This window comes from Drosophila montana, unplaced genomic scaffold (assembly GCF_035044405.1).
Source record: "Drosophila montana isolate Dmon_TW-CO22-7 unplaced genomic scaffold, ASM3504440v1 contig_779_1, whole genome shotgun sequence".
NCBI classification, from domain to species: domain Eukaryota; kingdom Metazoa; phylum Arthropoda; class Insecta; order Diptera; family Drosophilidae; genus Drosophila; species Drosophila montana.
Window position 1 is genome coordinate 1294518 of NW_026999075.1, and position 18357 is coordinate 1312874.

An 18357-nucleotide genomic window follows, 5' to 3' on the forward strand; every position below is an offset into this window, starting at 1 on the left:
CTTTTGAAGTTCTATTCAATGGCTAACATGGTACAACGACCACATTAGTATGTCAAACGTTCTAATAGCAATAAGATGAGTCCCAACCAAGACCAGAGAATTTTAAATGTGCTGCTGCTGGCGGTAATTTGCGGAACGGCAATAGTAGCTGCACATACGAACAGCATCAAGCCTAGCTTTATTACAGATGGTAGTCAGGGTAACGTCAGTGCCGTGCCGATTTCGAGTCGAGCCAATCCGCCAGCCAAACTTATTCGAGCCAAACGTGTGGCTATTTTCAATGGCCAGGGCGTTGTCAAGGTACGTCATTTACACAATTCATGCGAATAAAAAGTCTCGCACCATTGCTAAAATAAGGTTTTTATAGTTCGTCAGCGGCGTAGCACATCCCGTCAAACAAGTTGATAAGGATCAATCCTTTTGGTTCTTTTATAACTTTCAAAACCAATACATACCCACAACCATACCAATCTATTGGTGGAGTTTTTGGAATACAACAGCATTTGTTTCCACAGCGCGTCAGTTGCGCAAGGGCATGCAGGCGACACTGCATCGGGACGATACGCGCAGTTGGCTCTATGATACCATCGAGGCGGGCATGGAACAGTAAGTCTGCAGATCTCGCCTATTTGAATTATATGATTTGTTTCATCAAAATATTTTTTCTCACCGCAGGTTGGATGGTAGTGAGCGCGGTGCCAGCTGTCTGCTACGCAGCATATGTGAAATCTCTCAATTGCCTTTCGAGGATAGCAATATTTTTAGCGAGATTCTCAACGCAGTGCTGATGTGAGTTTTTAAACTGTTTGCACATTCTATTTGAAGAAATAATTTTTCAGAACAAGAGAATATGCGCATGTGATATACATAATATTGTCAACCTTTCTTTACAGACCCACCGTTGATAATGTCGCCGAAAAGTATTTGAATGCTAGAGATGCGGGTCGTGGCGGAGCCGATTGCTTAAAAACCTACAGCGATTGCAATCAAAGAGTTTGGAACTGGTTAACGCACATTACGAAGCTGACTTTCTGATAACCAACACATTTACAAAAAAAAAAATCAATTAGATCTTATTTACGTGACGGCGTGTCTTTATCTGTTTACCAAAATATGGCTACACATTTTTTTTTGACATGTTTTGAAGCTGGTTTTATTTATTAATCCAAGAAAGCACGCCTTTGTCCTGATCAGCACCGAGTCCTATCTCATCGTTTTTCTCATGCTGCGACGACGCCACTCAGCCCAGGCCTCACAGAGCATGGGTTTCTTCCAGCAGATGCACTCGCTTAACGGCAAAGCATTGGGCTTCATTCGCACGCATTCGGAGAAAGCTGGATATGGTGTTAGAGGCTTTGTGCAAATAAGTGGCCTTTTCGTCTTTAAACAGTCGGGGGGAATGCGACCCGCTCGGTGACAGCGACGCTTAAAGCGCGGGCAGTCGAGGCTTTCCTTAAAATCGCAATTTTCGGGCTGTGGGCAAGCTGTTTTGGGCTTGCGGCTCTTGCGGCGCCTCAGTGGTGCAGCCTTAGCCTTTTCAAAGCAGCAAATCTTCTTTTTCTTGAGCTGTACCGGGGGGCAGGAGACCCAGGTTTGCCAGTACTTGCGCTTAGCCTTATCCGATTCAACGTAGTAGATGTCATCAAACCGCGGATTGAATGGACAGTACACAGCTTCCTCGTCACAGAAGGGATTCAACCATATGGACGGCGGCTTAGATATCCTTCTTTCGTTGACCTTTGGCGGTGGGACCAACATAAGATCTGGCTTTCCGCATGGGAAGCCATCAAACTTCTTTGGACAAATACTTTCTAACTTTGGTTCACATTTTTTCGATTTCATACGCTGTGAAACCATAGCCCGCAAGCTGGGGAACTTGCTCATCGTCCCACGTCTCACCAAAGATTTGAGGGCAAACATTTTGCAAAATTTTTTTGGTTTTAATTTTTATTTTGAATTTAAACAGTCCGAAATTCTGAGTATTGAATTTAGAAAAAAATTTCCAAAAAATAAACACAACCGTCTAAATAAAACGAAAAGGTGAACTGACTTCCAGCTGTTTTAAATGTAGACTGAGCATTTCAGCAATCGTTTTGAATACATACCAAATTGAGTTCGATTGTAATCTCAATGCTTACTTTTTCTTTGAAATATGCCTAACATTCCATGACAGAAATTCCAACACTCTATACGGGCAGGAAACAGCATAGAAACGAGTACAGTCACGCACATCCACGCGATGTTGGTATTTAACATCGGTTATCTCTTCGGGCACACTAAAATGGATCGTTTAGCATAAAAATTTCACCTCCTAGTAGTAAGCCTCACGTTAATATAATCCGCAGGAGATCCTCCATAAGCATGCCCTGGCCATGGTGCTCATTAAACCTGGCCTTTAACTCACACATGGCTCGTTTTATGCAGGATCTTAGGTCCATCTGAAAGCTATTATAAAATATGCATATTATTTGTGTAGTAATATAATTTATAAATTTAAAAAAAATAATTCGTATTATCTTAAGCACACTTACAAATTTCCCATTGCCTCAAATTGATCAAAGATAGCGCGTCGTTCTCTATAGCTACGATTTAGCTTCCATCGGGGCACATGTCCCCAAGATTCATAGACTTCTTCATCAGCATTGGGCTGATGACTGCGTTGCCAGGGCTGCTCGCTCATTTGCCAAGGGCTTTTATAAAAGTAATCCTTGTGTGCTTTGGGTTTAACATAGCTGCGGAAATTTAAAAAAAAAAACAAACATACATATTAAAGCGAAATTTTTTAGCTAAGTTTTAGTTGGACTTTACTTGGTATAGGTCTCTGCCTGGTAGGGTCCACGATAGTACATATTAGGTCTACGATAAGGATATTTATAAATTGTGCTATTCTGTCCGTATCCCTGCCAATTCCAATCCCAACGACGTTTTGGTTTTGTGGCTGGTTGTTTTTTATTAGCTGTATGATCTAGGAGTATTTTTGGACGCCAGCCTTCCACAGTATCCGGTAGAGGCACATACATATCAAATTCTAAACTATATTGCAGTCCACTTGGTCGGCCGCCTACAATAATTTTGGTCAATGCTGCCGTTATCAACACAGAGGCCTTATTGGGGAAAACCAGAGCACGAACGCGTCGCGAAAGTAAGCGCTCCTCAGGCGCCACCGACTCTGTCTTGTTGCCTGCAGCGAAAGCCGTAGCAAAATAGCCAAATAGTATGGAGAGTAGAGCAAGTGTTAAACGCCCCATACTGATGCAGTCAACATACGAATCTAAACTGAGTGTCTGTCGGCACTTCAGAAGAAATAACTGTCGGACTAGAGACGGGCCCATTTTCGACTATTTCCAAAACTTGCGACACGTAGCTCAAACATTTTTTTTGGCAGTTTGATGATATTAATCCGCTTTTGTCATTAATATTTTAATTTAATGCTTTCTGTATAAATGTTATGTGGAACTTTAAAAAATGAGAAGGTAAACAAAACTTGCACCTTAATGTGGGTACTGTACTGAATATTACATTTTCATATTACAGTAGTGTTTTTGTACCTAATTCGGGCTCGAAAAACAAAACATGTCAGGTTTGGCATCGCTCAGTGAAAGATAACACGGCACTGGTCCATCTCTAGTACTGACTGTCATAGGTGCGCTAATTGTCCAACCTGGTGACCGGTACAACAATGCCTCACCAAATACAACATACTAATTCAAGTAATCTAGGCAGTACAAACACAATATAAGATCAAGTTATCCATGATATATGGTCTGTCGTTGTAATCATCAACTAGCACTTATTCGCCTCAGTTACATTTATTGCTCCTTTCTAAAAAGTACAACTTTCGGCATTCCCGCACGGCACAAAATATTACAAAACTTAAAAAAAAACTTCGTAAATTTTATTGTTAGAAGTGGCCCTAATTAGTTTTCGGTTACAGAATGGTAAACTTCAATAATAGTACCAAGATGATGGTGAATCGGTGCATGGAGCTGCTAAACGCGAAAATTGCACATGCCCAGACCCGACACATTGCCAAGCGTGTACCACTGGACCGTATTAGCCCTCGTGTCCTGGACGCGAAAGCATTATTTAGGGAACGTCAAAAGGCAGAGAAATATGAGGCCTGCAAGCGTCTCTCGATGTGGGAACAGAACAAGGACCAACAAAGTGATTGGGTAGAAAACGAACGCTTGGATCATTCCCACTACAAGCATTCTCAACTTCGGGAGCGTACATATGATTGCACTTGGACAAAATTTCCAGAGGAGCCCAAGCCCAAACAGCGAAGAATGTTTAAATCGGAGGGTCACATTCCAATCTGTCGCCGGAAGACTGGAACTCGCCCTGAAACGGCCAAGCCTTGGGACGACGAGGCTTCAGATTTTATTAAACAATGGGACAACAATAACGCCATGATCAACCGTAATAGATTTGGTAAAACAACGCATTTCAGCCAACCGCATGTTGGAGGAGGATCCTTGAATGGCAAACATCCAAAAAGGAAATTATTCTATTACTAACCGCACCATTAACTGACTAATCCGATACGCTAATGTAAAAGTTTTTTTAAATTGTAATATGAACATTAAATTTATTGGTAGGACATTCAAGTCATGTTGTTATAATTTTCATTTATACATTACGCGTATTTAAATTTGTAAATATAATGTACATACATATTTATAATAGATCTATCAATTCGACTCTGGGCATTAACTTATTTGTTGGTTATGTGGGCTTAAAGTAGGGGCGGAAGCATCTTAATTTTTCCGGCTGCAATGGCTCAATTTTGAAATTGCCCGCTGCGCTGCAAATTAAATATTGCCATACCCTGCGTTTCGTATGAACTCAACTAAACATGCATCAAATAATTGATTTATATTCAGAACCTGTGTTGGTAATCGAAAAAATCAAAAAAAAAAGTCCAAATATGTTTGTCATATGTCAAATTTATTTATTTCGCTTAAATTTAAGCAGAATCGCTTAGTTGTTTCTAAATTGTTTGTTTTACACGGACAAATATTTCCCTATTGGTTTGTTACGTTTGCTAAAATCGTAATGCTACTGGCACAGATTGGTAGACAATTGATTTTTAAATCTGTACGTTGTTTAGGCACTCGCAAAGATGGATTATTCAGAAAAGGGCTAAAGATACCCAAGTTACCCATTAAAGGACCAAGGGATTATGATTATTGGCGTCGTTTGAAACGCAAACCGAAAAATCCAAAAGACAAATCGCCAAGAACTAACAAATTATGTCCTCGTAGGCCAGCGGTTTACAAGCCAAAGAAAAAGAGTGAAATCAAACCCGATGAAGATGATGTAACAACCAAATGAAATGAAAATGAAAACTAATCCAGATTACAATCAAAAATCATAAATCGAAATAAATTCAAATTTTCTGCAATTTATGTGGCAGCTCTTGCAACAGCTGTCGCGAATATGTACTCATTTACTCGTTATCGCCAAAAGTATCGCTTGCAAAAATCATCTGGTCGTCGTTTTTTTGTTTCTTTGTTTTTGACGTTATCGTTCGTTTGATCGTCCGTTTGTCTGCCATGGCGCTGTTGAGGAGCGTTTCAAATGGATTTTCTGCCGTATTTCGACGGTTTGCCAGTTCAAGTGGATGCACCATTTACAGCCTCAGTTCGGGCCACGTCAAGTGCGGCGTCTCCGTAATACGTGTCTCCGGCCCACAAACAAAGCAGGCGCTGCGCGCCATTGTTGATAATGGCGAATACGAGCCAAAGCAGCGACAGGCATATCTTAAATCGTTTTATCATCCCACCAGCAAAGAGATTATCGACCGTGGTCTGCTCCTTTGGTTTCCTGGACCAGCGTCGTTCACGGGCGAGGACGCTTGTGAATTTCAGGTGCACGGCTCGTTGGCCGTTATTGCGGCCATGCTGGATGCACTTGGCCAATTGCCCGGCCTAAGACCGGCTCAGCCTGGTGAGTTTACAAAGCGTGCGTTTTTTGGCGGCAAACTAGATCTAACCGAAGTAGAGGGCTTGGCCGATCTGATACACGCCGAAACGGAGGCACAGCGCAAACAGGTATATTACATATATATTCAAATATATTATATAAATTAATGTGAACTCTCCTGTAGGCTCTCCTGCAAAGCACCGGCGCTTTGGGTAGACTCTATGACAACTGGCGCAAACGGCTCATTCGTTGTGCCGCCCATCTGGAGGCCTATATTGACTTTGCCGAAGAGGAGCAAATAGAGGGCGGCGTTATAGTACAGTTGACCAGGGAACTTAATGCCGTGAAACGGGAAATAAGTGCACATTTAAATGATCAAAGACAGGGCGAACTGCTACGGGATGGTGTACGCACTGTCATCATCGGTGCTCCAAATGTGGGCAAGAGTAGCCTTTTAAATCTACTTTGCCAGCGTGCCGTATCCATTGTGACCGAACAGGCAGGCACAACACGCGACATTATTGAGACAATGCATAACTTTGGCGGCTATCCAGTTGTCTTTGCGGACACAGCAGGCCTTCGCAAGCACACCACAGATACTATCGAGGTGGAAGGCATGGCACGTGCCAAACAATGCTTAGCCCAGTCCGATCTTATTTTGTTGCTCACGGACGCTAGGGCTTTACGTAAGGTGGAAAACAATGAGGCACTAACTGGCCACATCGATAACTATTTGGAGGAGCTGGATATACCGCCTGAGCTGTGCAGTGGAAAACGCTTGCAGTTAGTGGCAAATAAAACGGACACACTGTCAGCGGAGGAAATTCAGCGTCTCGGCAAACTGGACAATGTGTTAGCACTATCTTGCCACAAGCAAGATAATTTGCCCGAGTTTCTGGGCTCCTTAGAACAGCTGCTACAACAGCTATGTGGCGTACCGCAGGCGGAACATCCACGCATCACGCACACGCGTTACAGACAGCAATTGGAGCGGTGCATTGATCACATCAAAATATTTCTACGAGATTACAAACCCGATGTGTACCCAGACATGGCCATAGCAGCACAGCAGCTACGTAAATCTGTGCGCTGCATAGAACGCATCACTGGACATGTCAGCTGCGAAGATATACTCGATGTGGTCTTTAAAGATTTTTGCATTGGAAAATAGTTCGTAATCTAATTTTTAAGTATTAAGCTTGCAATGTACAGAACATATGGACTGCCAAAAAACAATTACACCTTATCATATGATTAATTCATCCTAATATCTGTTAGATTTTCAATTTCAGCAAATTGGTAGGAATAAACTTATCTGAATATGTCAACCAATAATGTTTTGTAGAGTTATTCGCTCTATAAATTAGTTTTGTAAACATATTTACTTGTACATTTTGAGTCTATTAAAGTTTTTAAAGACATGTATAATAATAATCAATACCAGGACATAAGATAACATTTTATTGGATATGGCAAATTTCATAATAACAACAACTATCTAATAGGTTTCATTAAACCACATTTCCTTATTACTATTATATCCATTCAAAAAACATCAATTCAACTGTGAAATGTGGAATACATATTTCGTAAAAACAGAGGGGAATACCGTTAATAACGTAAAAGTTATCAATAGTTTCAAGCGATGAGGATTGGTTAGAAAATATCGATTACGCGATTACTGACATCACTAGAAAAAATGAAAAACATTACTTAAACTAATAGAATACAACGTTCAATTTGACATATTTGGCGAAAAGGGCACACACTGTGTGCTGGTTGTGCGGGGCAGTCTACGAATTTTGTGAGTTTCGTCAGCAGCCAATAAAATGCCAGGCAAGGTGGGCGTCAAAATAAAGGCTGCGCGTAATCTGCCAGTGATGGACAAGAGCAGCGAGACAACCGACGCATTTGTGGAAATTAAGCTGGCTAATAAGGAGCACAAAACCGAGGTATTTCGGAAAAGTCTTAATCCGACATGGAACACCGATTGGTATGTAGACACCACTTGCTCGTCTCTCAGTTATAGTTGATCTTTGGTTTGTGCAGGTTTCGCTTTGAGGTCGATGACGCCGAGCTGCAGGACGAGCCACTGCAAATACGTCTTATGGACTATGACACCTATTCGGCAAATGATGCGATTGGCAAGGTTAACATAAGTCTTAATCCGCTGTGCCTGGAGAGCTCTAGTCAGTCGGGCCATGGTAAGGGCACCGTGCTCTCTGGCTGGATACCCGTCTTCGACACAATGCATGGCATACGCGGTGAAATAAACGTTATTGTCAAAGTAGATCTGTTCTCCGATGTCAACAAGTTCCGACAGAGCTCGTGTGGTATTCCCTTCTTCCACTGTGTGTAGAGAATTCACATGTTAAGAAAACCTAATAACTATTCCCTTCCCCCAGCACAATGTGTTCCCTTTGGGTTTCGTGCGCAGGTCATACATGGCTTTGTCGAGGAGCTGGTCATCAATGATGATCCGGAATATCAATGGATTGACAAGATACGTACACCGCGCGCTTCCAACGAGGCACGTCAGGTTGTTTTTCTCAAGCTGTCCGGTCAGGTGCAGCGAAAGATGGGGTTGAAGGCCATTAATATGGGCGCCAATGCTGTCATTGGTTATACGCAATGCTTTGACCTGGAGGGCGATGTGGGCGTTGTCGCACGTGGCGTCGGCACAGCTGTAACACTGATAAAAGACACCAGTAGCAGCCAGCCAACCAGCGCGGATGTAGCACTAATCGAAGAGTAAGTATTTGTTTGGAAATGAAATGAAATGCTTCCAGTATAACTTTATTATGGAAATGTCTTACGAATCGAAACGCACCTTCTATAGTGGTAAAAGGTGCATGCTTTTATCTCGAAAACCACACGGAAAAAGCAGCCAATAACCAATAACAACAAATAACTTAGGTAAACAGTATAAAACACTATAGGGAATAGTTATCTATTCGGGCCGTTTCGGTAGTATAGAAAGAACTTAATGTTTGACTCGCTCGACGGAAATCATTGTTGGAGTGTACAAAACGCGTTTCGTTTGACTCTGACTTCAGTCAAAAAGATGGACCTATACAAAACATTAAAGCTGACAGGCTAGATTGCTACCGATTCCACTTATCGTCATGAATATAATACATAATATATGGGGGGTCCGAGATTTTCTCTTTCTAAATAAGATGGCCAATACGAAAAGAATCTTTTTCAAGACTGTACATATAAAAATTATATTCACATTTTATTTCGAACCTGAAATTCTAATCACACTTGCTTAAGACAATTCCATGATAAAAACGTATAAGCCCCACGCATATTTAGTTTGTGTCCCTTAGTAGGTCTGCTTGTAGGTCCACGTGGCTCAAGCTGAAAATATGTTCTAAAGCGTTCTATTTTCTTCTCTTGAATGTTTTCCCCCTTACCCGCCGTTCACGATTTAAAAACTCAATCGTCGTTTAACGTTCATTTCTGTATAAAACCTGTTTTGTACTCCTTGTCGTATCTATGTTGTTGTATTGCACCCCCTTCAATCGTTGTTGTTTTTGTGTCGTATTTATAACACTTAAAAACGCCACCACCCACCCAACCGACCACCGAATTATATGTCCGAACCATGAACAGCACACATAGAACTCAAAAGTATTTAGATTTTCTAAACTGCACCGGCGGCAGCAGCGCTAGCCTGCCGCTGTCCGGCCGTTCGCCACAGTATCGTCTTAATATATATAAACAGCCCAGTGTGAGTGCCAGATCGGCGGCAGCAGCAGCAGCGGCGGCGGCAACGTTGTTCTATTTGGAGAGCGGCAGCAGCGATACGGAGGATGGGGATGTCATGCAGAATTTGTTGAGGCAGGAAGATGAACGTGGGGAGCCGACGCGGGAGAAGAAGCTGCGACATCGCATGCACCGTTTGACATTGTCCTCACGGAATGTTTTCAGCGAGAAATACGCCACGCTTTTGCGTCGCATGGAGCCCAAGATACCAGAGAATGCCACTCAATCACTAAGCAGTTTATTTGGTGGAGCCGCACCAAGTAGCAAGCGTCATCGCAAATCACGCAACTCGATGGGCAAGCGGTCAACGCAGGCAATAACCCGTTCCATAAGTGATAATACAGGCGCAGGGCCAACCATGTGCCTACTAGCGGTTCCACAGCTGCCCGAGTATCAAGAGAACACTCGCTCGGCACCGGATCTGGAGATGGATCTATTTCAGCGTAAGTCCACGTGCTCCACGGACTCAACGGAGTCGTTGTCAATAACTGAAACGCTTGCCACAGGCATTGACAGTGCAGCCGCAGAAGCGTCCAGCGAAGATGAAGAAGAGCAAGACGAACGGTTCGAAGATGATAATTTGCAGGATAACTGGATTAGGCCCGGCGAGACGCGCAGCTGTGAGAACAGCCAATTAGACTTGAAACCCAAGCGACACACACTTTTTGAGGATCTGAAGGGTTTTTCACGTCGTCTGCAGAAACTGATGCACTTGATGCCCAGACAGTCAATACTGCCCAAGCGTGCCCTGCTGCTTGCCACTGCTGCACTGGAGCCGTCACTGGAGCGCAAGTCATATTATAGTTCACAGCCGGAGCTGCCCACGAGCAGTGCCATGGATTGGCCCTGTGCAAATCTGAGTGCATTCTCATCCATGCTGCAGCTGAATCATTTGCCCAGCTATGAATCCACGCTTAGCCATTTTGTTAGCGTTAGTTGTCTAGATGCTGCACCATTAGTAGACTTTGATACCCGTGCACCATCAGCATCACCCCCAGCAGCAGCGCCATCATCAATAGCTCCGAACACGTTGCTGCCTGTTGCGCCCGTGCTGTGTATTTGCCCCTCGACACCCACTCCAACTGAATCCGACAATAGCTCACAGCTATCGCCTACACAGACGCGAGCCTTTGAATATTATGATCCTCCCGTTTTTAGACTAGATCATGTTGTAAATATTTCTAATAGTACTAACCATAGTAACAACAATAATAAATCATCATTGCTTGCTCCATGCTATTCTGTTTCGCCATTTGCCATACAAAACCAACAACAACGCTCAACTAGGTCCAGCAGCGATCTTCAGCAGCTTCAGCAGCAGCAGCAGCCCCAACAGCAGCAACAGACGCCGGCACAGGGCGTGCTCATTCCCACAACCATTACGACAATCGAGAGTAATGCGAGTGGGAAAAGGTTTGCATCGCCGGTTAGCAGCAATCGCATGAAGCTAACGCCTAGTCCATCCAAGAGCGGAAATTCGGGCGGTGGCAATGCAGACAGCGCATCCACATCCACCACCTCAACAGCCACCACAATGGTGCAGACCAAAGAGCTGGGTGAGATCTGTCGTCGCTCATCCGACTCTGATCTGAGCGTAACGCCAAAGGGTATGTAGTTGTCCATTTCCTATTTGAACTAGTTATAGCATCTAAGAATAGGCTAAGTAAGGTTATAAATACCTGTGCACATATTTAGGCTAAGCGTTCTTCCCCTGCTGCTATTCCTTGTGAATGTGTGTGTGTGTGTGTGTGTGTGTGTGTGTGTGTGTGTGCGTGTGTGTGTGTTTGTGTGTCTCGTGCATCTCTTGAGTAACTCACAAACTCTTCTAATGTTCTCTCTTTGCGCCTGCTGCTGAATCAAACGCCATCCAGGCATAGCCTACATATTGCATCGCAAGCGTAAGTAGTTGTCGTCTTACTCTCTCTCTCTCTCTCTGCCTGTCTCTTTCGCATTCTCGATGTCCATTATCAATGTATTTGTGTGTCAAACCTCTCCCCTCTTTATGTGTGTGTGTTAGTGAGTGGGTGATTGCAGCTAAAATCCGTGCGCTCTTTGTATGTTGTAAAAGGCTCTGCCTCTCTCTCAAACCTCGCCTGAGCTAGACTCTTTTTCTCTTTCTTTCCTTCTAATAAATTAAAAATATAAATCAAGTCTGCAAACCGTTTTTGAATCAGACCAGTTTAAAAGAAATTACTGTGAACCAAACCTTAACTTCCATTTGCTGACTAAAGATCAGCCCTAGACCCGAACAGAACCATATTAATTCATGGTTAAAATATGTTCAAAGCCTCTCTTGAGTTTTCAGCCTTGATATATATGTAAGTCAACTAAACTGATGGCAAAATATAAATAAATATATATATATATATATATATATATATATATATATATATAAGTAAATAAAATCATTCATCTCTCTTTCTATTTACACATATATGTCTATAATAAAACGAAAAAGAATAAATAAAAATTGTATCTTAAGCTTAAGAGCCAAATTCTAAACTTATCTGTTCATCGAACCCATTTATCATCATAAAATAAATCAAATTGCATGAAGCAAACGTTTAATAGTCTGCAGCCCCCGACTGTGATCTACCCTGTTTTATTCTTAATGACTACTGGGAACAAAAAACTATAAGTAGTTTTATCTATATATACCGTGTTATAATTTCCGAGAAAATTGTGGCAAATATATAAATGTGCCTTTGGAATAGTGGAGTCTGCATCGTCAAAACTTGTACATTTATCTTTGCATTTCTGGTTTTTGGAAGACAAAAGTAATTTTTGATCACATTATTAAAGGAGATCTTTCGATCAACTATATAGGGTAAGGACTGCTTATACATACAGACTGACATATCATAAATCCTTTTCCATAGAAGCCGATTATACAATTACATTTAATTATATTTTGCTCAAAAGAAGTTTTGGCACTGAAAGTGGTGATATGACAACTCAAGGAATTAAAAATGTATCTTGATGTAAGCAAAACAAAACTATCTCCTTGAGCATTAACTATTTCGATATATTATTTTTATAATACCATATTTTATGTAATGTGTGCCTAAACGTTGTAAATATGTGGACCCATCGTTTAAAAATGTTATATTTGGAGACAGATTTAAACGATTAGTAAATTCCATTGGCAGGCAACTCCATTTGCGTGGCAAGCGAGCGTTTGGTTGCGGCCACGGCCATGATGCGCCTAACCACACCCACAGTGGGCAGCAAGGCAACGGATAGTCTAGATATGCTGGAATACCCATTCCTAACTATGACCAAATATCCAACTGGCTTCATACTGCACCTGGGCGCAACTGTAGCGGCCAGGTCGGTGAAACTCTTAGAACGTGTGCCCAATCCCGATGAGCCTGAGGTACGTGACAGCTGGTGGACTGAGCTGCGCATGGAAATTCGCTCTCATGCCCGTTCTTTGGGCTGTAACGTGGTGCTAGGTTACATGGAGTCGACAACAATATCGTAAGCCTAAAGGATCAAATTTTTATCAACACTCAGTTAAACAAGTAATCTAATCCATAATTAATTACACAGTGAAGATGTGTGCGTTTTGTCTGCCACAGGCACCGCAGCAGTCATCAACATGGTCTTTAAACGGTCCGTTTCGCAAACGGATATTTTTGCCATATCCAAGGCAAGCAACAATATGGCTGCTATGTCCAATTCGCTGGAGGAGCGCGAGGCAAACGGCAGTGTTAGTGAGGCAGCAGCCTCTAGCAAGGACGGCAGCTCATTGGCTACAGCTAATGGGTCGGGTTCGGCAAGCAAGCGCTACGGCTTGCCAGCTCCCAGTGCACCACGCAAAACTTGTGCCATCTGCCATGTGCCATACAACCTGAGCTCGGTGAAGATGAAGAAGTGCGCCATTTGCCGCAAGGGCCGGGTGCCAGATGTCCTGCTGGCCACGCTGGAGGTTCCAGAGTTCATACAGGTAACTGGACGCGGCTGCTTCATGCAGGCCCAAGTCGTCCGCGCTAAGCGGGATTTGCGTGCCGAACTGAATGCCAAAGATATTTCCGATGGATTGCCCTTTCTGGAATACGAGCTACACCGTGTGCTAATTAATAAGCTGAAGGCCAAGGGCATGAATGCCATTTTTGGACTGCGCACCCAGGTGGCCATCGGCGAGCGAATGATAGCGCTAATTGCCACGGGTACAGCTCTCTTTCTGACTGCGCTCCCCGTGCCGCTGGTGCCTAAAATTGTTGCAGGTAACTCTTGGACGGACAAGCAAAAACTCAACGAACTACAGAAAAAGCTGCACGAGACATTTGAGCGCAACCAAGAGATTTATCAGTTAAAAAGCATGGATCCTGACATAGTCAGCGCTAGTGGTGCCGCGGGAGAAAAGCATTCGGATACTGATGATTCGGATGATGAGGAAATGAATGAAATCGATTTGAACTGCGGAAACAAAGAGATGTGTGTACTAGAAGTTGATGATATTGAGGATTTAGAAATTATATCGCTGCTCATGGAACCATATCCACCTGAGGGCTTTCATGTCGTAAACACGCAACAGGTGCCAGGTATGCTGGAGCTGGATGGTGTTAAAAACCTTCAAATGTTTACGCAAGTGTGGCGTGCTCGCCTCGAGGTGGGCCAAAGCGTAAATGGATTTCCAAAACACTTTCAACGGTGAGTATTAATTCAAACCTTACCAAAAATATCATTATCTTTATATAATCTAATCATACTTTTAACAAGTAAGAATCCTGTGGATACATACACTAAACTTGAAGTTTTTACATTTATGCGATTACATTTTACATGACAGAATATCAATGTTAGGTATGGCTGTTATGTTATGTTACACAAAATAAGTTGGCTCGTAAGGTCTTACCTTTCAGTTACAGTTGTGTCTATATATAAAACTGTTTCTCGCGACTGACTGACTCATTGGTGATCAACACACACCCAACACCGTAGATACCTTATGTGGTGCAGGTCCATGCTAAGACGGCGTTTTGAGAAATTTCGCCCGCAAGTGTGGAAAATCGCGAAAAACGTTTGTTTGAAACTTTTTTGGTTACCATCCGATCGGACTCAAACTCATTTTCAAAGATCTTTGTTTAAATTCAATTAAGGGGGGCTCACAGTTTTTATGAAAATCCCTTCTTAGGGAAATAACCTGCTTATTCTATTTCCAAATAATCTATTCAAATTTGACAATTAATTGAATAATTTTTATATTTCGTATATTTCCACAGACTTCTACAGACCATCTATTTTAAGCTGCGCACAATGATACCCTGTGCAATATGCGATCTGCGTTTTAGATTGGATTTGCCTGAAACGGTAAGCATTTCAAAAAAGGACTCGTTAAATATTTACTAATACTTCACGCTCACATAGGACCAAATCCAATTGCTTGTCACTGGCATGGCCATGGGTCTGAGCGATGCCAACAAAATGAAATATCGACGCCGGGGAGCTCCGGTGGCACTGCTGCAGAATGGCTTCAATGATGCCGCAACGCAGCCAGTGGCCGCTGTCCATGAAACCCAATCGCAGCCTGAACTAAATGGCAAGCGAATGCTGCAAGAAGAGGATTACATTTTTCCGCTGGATGAAGATCAAATGGTCGATACTCCCACACCGACCAGCTCAGCAATACCTCCATTCGGCATGAGTTCTTTCAAAGTGCGAAAGACTTCGCCATCGCGATTAAATAATTTAGCGACAGCTTTGCCGCCAGCCAAGCCGCTCAACACGGCACCAGCGCCGCGCAATCGCTATGTAAGTGGAATATTGTTTCTTCTTCTTGTTCTCAATTCAGTTCTTTGGATGTTTCTAAACAGTTCCCGCTACGCGATCGTCATGGAGTGGACTTGACTCCACTTAGCTTCATACCAGGTGGACGGATTGAAAAGTATTTGGGCAACCTGAACTTCTTCTTCATTAGGGAGAGTACCTCCATTCGCGAATATGGTGGCATTAGCGGATTCGTGCATGGCTTCATCACTGAGCTGCTGGCCGTGGTGCGCGCCCATATTGCTTCACTAGGAGGTAATGCGATGGTCTCCTTTTATTTGACCGAACTGATGTTATTTGATAATCAGCACAAGAATCAGGTAATATATATAAAAACCGATTTATTTATATGTGCTTATGCATCTTTTCTAATTTGTTACAGGGTCAGTGCCTGATTAGCATCGGTGGCGATGCTGTCTATGTCAGCTACTATGCCGATGACTGATATACACGTTTGCGGGGTATATAGCGCCTGTTTTACGCCAATCGCCCCAAAAGTCTGTACTACTAAAACTCTCTTTTGTTGTCTCTCTTTCTCTCTATGGATGCTAACTCCATTTCAACTCTCTGGTTCAGCGCGATATGGCCTGACCTGTTGACAGGCCCAACGTATACGAGTGCTTGTTGACTTAAATATGTAATACAGATATAGGGTAATCGGTACTTACTGTAACGCCTATATATATAGTTAAAATCAATATGCAATATCGGAACTGTGACTTGACTTTCGACATGTAGAATGAATTTTTCTTGTCTTGTTATTTGTTTGCTTACTGTTTAAAGCTTAGCTACTTGCAATTTTCGTAACCATAGTTTGTACATAGCCGAGATGTTTATTGAATTTAAATTTTGATAGATAATTTTTTTCTTTTATTTTTGTTGTGAGCAAACAGCTCTAAGCAATACATTATACACAAAAAGTGTTATCAATTTTGGCAACACACTATTGAACCACTAACTTATGTAACATATATCTTTATAAATAATACTAAATAATATGCAATATTTGAAATTAGAATCCGAAAAATGTGTAACGGGTGTTCGTTTAACCATTCAATTGGGACTTGTGGAAAGCAGCACAAACATAACCCAGAGATGCAACAACGCTACATAAACAATTATGCAAATGCGCATCATTGGATAGCGGCGTAGAAAGGCGCCCACACGTATGCCTACGGAGTCTGCTTGGCGCAGGGCACGCTTAAAACGACGTGCAACACGATTGTCAAACGGGCTGGGATGCATGAGCAGCGGGAACTGTGCCTTGACTGGAAATAAAGCTTAATTTAATTGTCCAATTTATAGCCACATGCCAGAAGCCAATCATAAACTTACCATCATCAGTGCTGTTGGAGAGCAGCGTATTGCGCGAACTGGAGCTGCCACGTTGATGACCCATCTCCAGAGAGTGCATGCTCTGCTGCAGCTGTGTCTGCATGTTCTCGTGCTGCAATCGCAACGCATTACGCTCCGCAGTGACCCGTTCCAGCAGACCCTGACGCTCGACCAGCGATTGAGTTAGGGCTTGCAAGCGGTTTTCGTAGTCAGTCTTTGCACTTGTAAATCCGGTCTCACTTACAAGCTGCCGTTGCTGTTGCAATTGTTTTTCCTTCTCCTGCAGGCGTGTGGCAGCGGCGGCCATTTGATTGCTCATCTGTTGACGCAGCGAGGCTAACTCCTGTGTAAGCATGCGCTGCTCCGATTCGATGGCCATGTTGTGCTCACGTGCTGTACGAAGATCTCTGGTGAGTGACTGCTCACGCTGACGGGCGATGCCGAGTTCCAACTCATGTTGGCGCTCCAGAGCAATGTAGTCATCCAGCTGAATGCGTAGTTTCTGCTGCTCTTCGCTGGCTAGCTGCAGCTCCTGCTTCAGAGCATCGTATTCGATTTGAAGAAAACGAGTTTCACTGTCCTTGGCAGCCAGTTCACATTCTGCGCCTGCTGCAATCGGTTTTTGTTTTAGCTCGGCAATTAACGCATCTTTCGCTTGCAGTGCACGCTGCGCTTTGACGCGATACTCGTGCAGCTCTAGGCGCTGTTGATCCGTCTCCTTGGTTTGCATTTGTAGCTTGTGTGCTGTGCTTACGTATTCTTGCTGAAGCTTGGCGAGATTCGTTTCTAATTCAGAGATGGAGTGTACGTAGGCCATGTGAGCGGTTTGCGCCTCGTTAAGCTCGTGGACAGCCCTATCGCGTTCCTCAGATAACGTTTGAGTTAGACTTTCCAACTCCTGTACCCGCTGCTTCAGGGCAAGGTTCTCACTGTCGTGGTTTAGCTCATCAAGTCGCAAACGCAACTCATCGCGCTCGCTAGTAATCTCGTTGAGAGCGATCTTAAATGCCGCCAATTCATGGGTGTCCATACCGTTCCCGTTGTCTGAATTGACTGAGAAACTGGCCGAGGTGGTCAACTTTTGTCGCAACTCTGTGGTCACCACATGGGAGCCCTCGCTTTTGGCACTAGAGGCGCTGTTGCCAACCATGGACAAGGACATGGGTGTGCTACTGTTGCTTGTGGAACGCTTGGCCGGAGAGAGTGTGGTTTTTAAAGATTGTGTACTACTGGTTAGGCTGTTCTTCATAGCATCTAACGCTGGACCAGCTTCTATGTGCAAGGCCGTAGCAGCATTCTGGTCAATTTTATTTAGTATATTCTCTGCCTTATCCGCCAGCCCCGTTATCCACGACGACATTTCAAATAACAAATAAAACACGCAATTTAAGCTTGGAAAATGCTGAATACGTGGAAAACTTGTTTGTTTATGTCAGCGCCAGTTCTGCTTAACGTCCTTACAACTGCATTTAACAGCACCGAAAATATCGATACAAAATTTGTCTAATAATTCTATCGATAAAATCTAACACTGCACACACGAAAAAATCAATA

At 43.1% G+C, this 18357-nt stretch overlaps 7 protein-coding genes across 12 annotated transcripts; 4 read left to right on the forward strand and 3 right to left on the reverse strand.

Moving 5' to 3' along the window:
• Window positions 1-2: 2 nt before the first annotated feature.
• LOC135439834 (uncharacterized) lies at window positions 3-1805 on the forward strand. The gene is made up of 4 exons (XM_064698659.1): window positions 3-300; window positions 368-606; window positions 676-789; window positions 894-1805. The coding sequence occupies exons 1-4, from the start codon at window positions 76-78 to the stop codon at window positions 1033-1035; spliced, it is 720 nt and encodes a 239-aa protein (XP_064554729.1). The 5' UTR covers window positions 3-75; the 3' UTR covers window positions 1036-1805.
• Window positions 1074-2059, reverse strand: LOC135439835 (uncharacterized). Its single transcript, XM_064698660.1, has one exon. It carries the CDS (start codon window positions 1918-1920, stop codon window positions 1204-1206), a length of 717 nt encoding a protein of 238 aa, XP_064554730.1. The 5' UTR covers window positions 1921-2059; the 3' UTR covers window positions 1074-1203.
• On the reverse strand, window positions 1809-3257 carry LOC135439833 (uncharacterized). Its single transcript, XM_064698658.1, has 4 exons — window positions 2809-3257; window positions 2532-2732; window positions 2329-2445; window positions 1809-2276 (listed from the first exon to the last, which is right to left on the reverse strand). Exons 1-4 carry the CDS (start codon window positions 3246-3248, stop codon window positions 2135-2137), a joined length of 900 nt encoding a protein of 299 aa, XP_064554728.1. The 5' UTR covers window positions 3249-3257; the 3' UTR covers window positions 1809-2134.
• A 548-nt stretch (window positions 3258-3805) lies between these two features.
• LOC135439781 (uncharacterized) lies at window positions 3806-4607 on the forward strand. The gene has a single exon (XM_064698574.1). The coding sequence runs from the start codon at window positions 3936-3938 to the stop codon at window positions 4515-4517; it is 582 nt and encodes a 193-aa protein (XP_064554644.1). The 5' UTR covers window positions 3806-3935; the 3' UTR covers window positions 4518-4607.
• Window positions 4608-4899: 292 nt separating this feature from the next.
• LOC135439779 (tRNA modification GTPase GTPBP3, mitochondrial) lies at window positions 4900-7187 on the forward strand. Of its 2 annotated transcripts, none has more exons than XM_064698573.1 (3): window positions 4900-5030; window positions 5111-6053; window positions 6110-7187. In XM_064698573.1, the coding sequence occupies exons 2-3, from the start codon at window positions 5556-5558 to the stop codon at window positions 7094-7096; spliced, it is 1485 nt and encodes a 494-aa protein (XP_064554643.1). In that variant the 5' UTR covers window positions 4900-5030; window positions 5111-5555; the 3' UTR covers window positions 7097-7187. The 2 variants fall into 2 exon arrangements, with proteins under 2 accessions (XP_064554643.1, XP_064554642.1); XM_064698572.1 differs by having other exon boundaries at window positions 4911-5052.
• Window positions 7188-7617: 430 nt separating this feature from the next.
• On the forward strand, window positions 7618-16486 carry LOC135439883 (C2 domain-containing protein 5). Of its 4 annotated transcripts, XM_064698736.1 has the most exons (11): window positions 7623-7918; window positions 7975-8276; window positions 8331-8676; window positions 9544-10139; window positions 10203-11303; window positions 12846-13176; window positions 13249-14352; window positions 14925-15012; window positions 15070-15453; window positions 15516-15788; window positions 15851-16486. In XM_064698736.1, exons 1-11 carry the CDS (start codon window positions 7755-7757, stop codon window positions 15911-15913), a joined length of 4752 nt encoding a protein of 1583 aa, XP_064554806.1. In that variant the 5' UTR covers window positions 7623-7754; the 3' UTR covers window positions 15914-16486. The 4 variants fall into 4 exon arrangements, with proteins under 4 accessions (XP_064554808.1, XP_064554806.1, XP_064554805.1 ...); XM_064698735.1 differs by having other exon boundaries at window positions 9544-11303; XM_064698737.1 differs by lacking the exon at window positions 9544-10139 and having other exon boundaries at window positions 7627-7918; window positions 10984-11303.
• On the reverse strand, window positions 16310-18309 carry Golgin84 (Golgin-84). 2 transcript variants are annotated; one of them, XM_064698740.1, is made up of 2 exons: window positions 16804-18309; window positions 16310-16736 (listed from the first exon to the last, which is right to left on the reverse strand). In XM_064698740.1, exons 1-2 carry the CDS (start codon window positions 18161-18163, stop codon window positions 16522-16524), a joined length of 1575 nt encoding a protein of 524 aa, XP_064554810.1. In that variant the 5' UTR covers window positions 18164-18309; the 3' UTR covers window positions 16310-16521. The 2 variants fall into 2 exon arrangements, with proteins under 2 accessions (XP_064554810.1, XP_064554809.1); XM_064698739.1 differs by having other exon boundaries at window positions 16310-16748.
• Window positions 18310-18357: the final 48 nt, after the last annotated feature.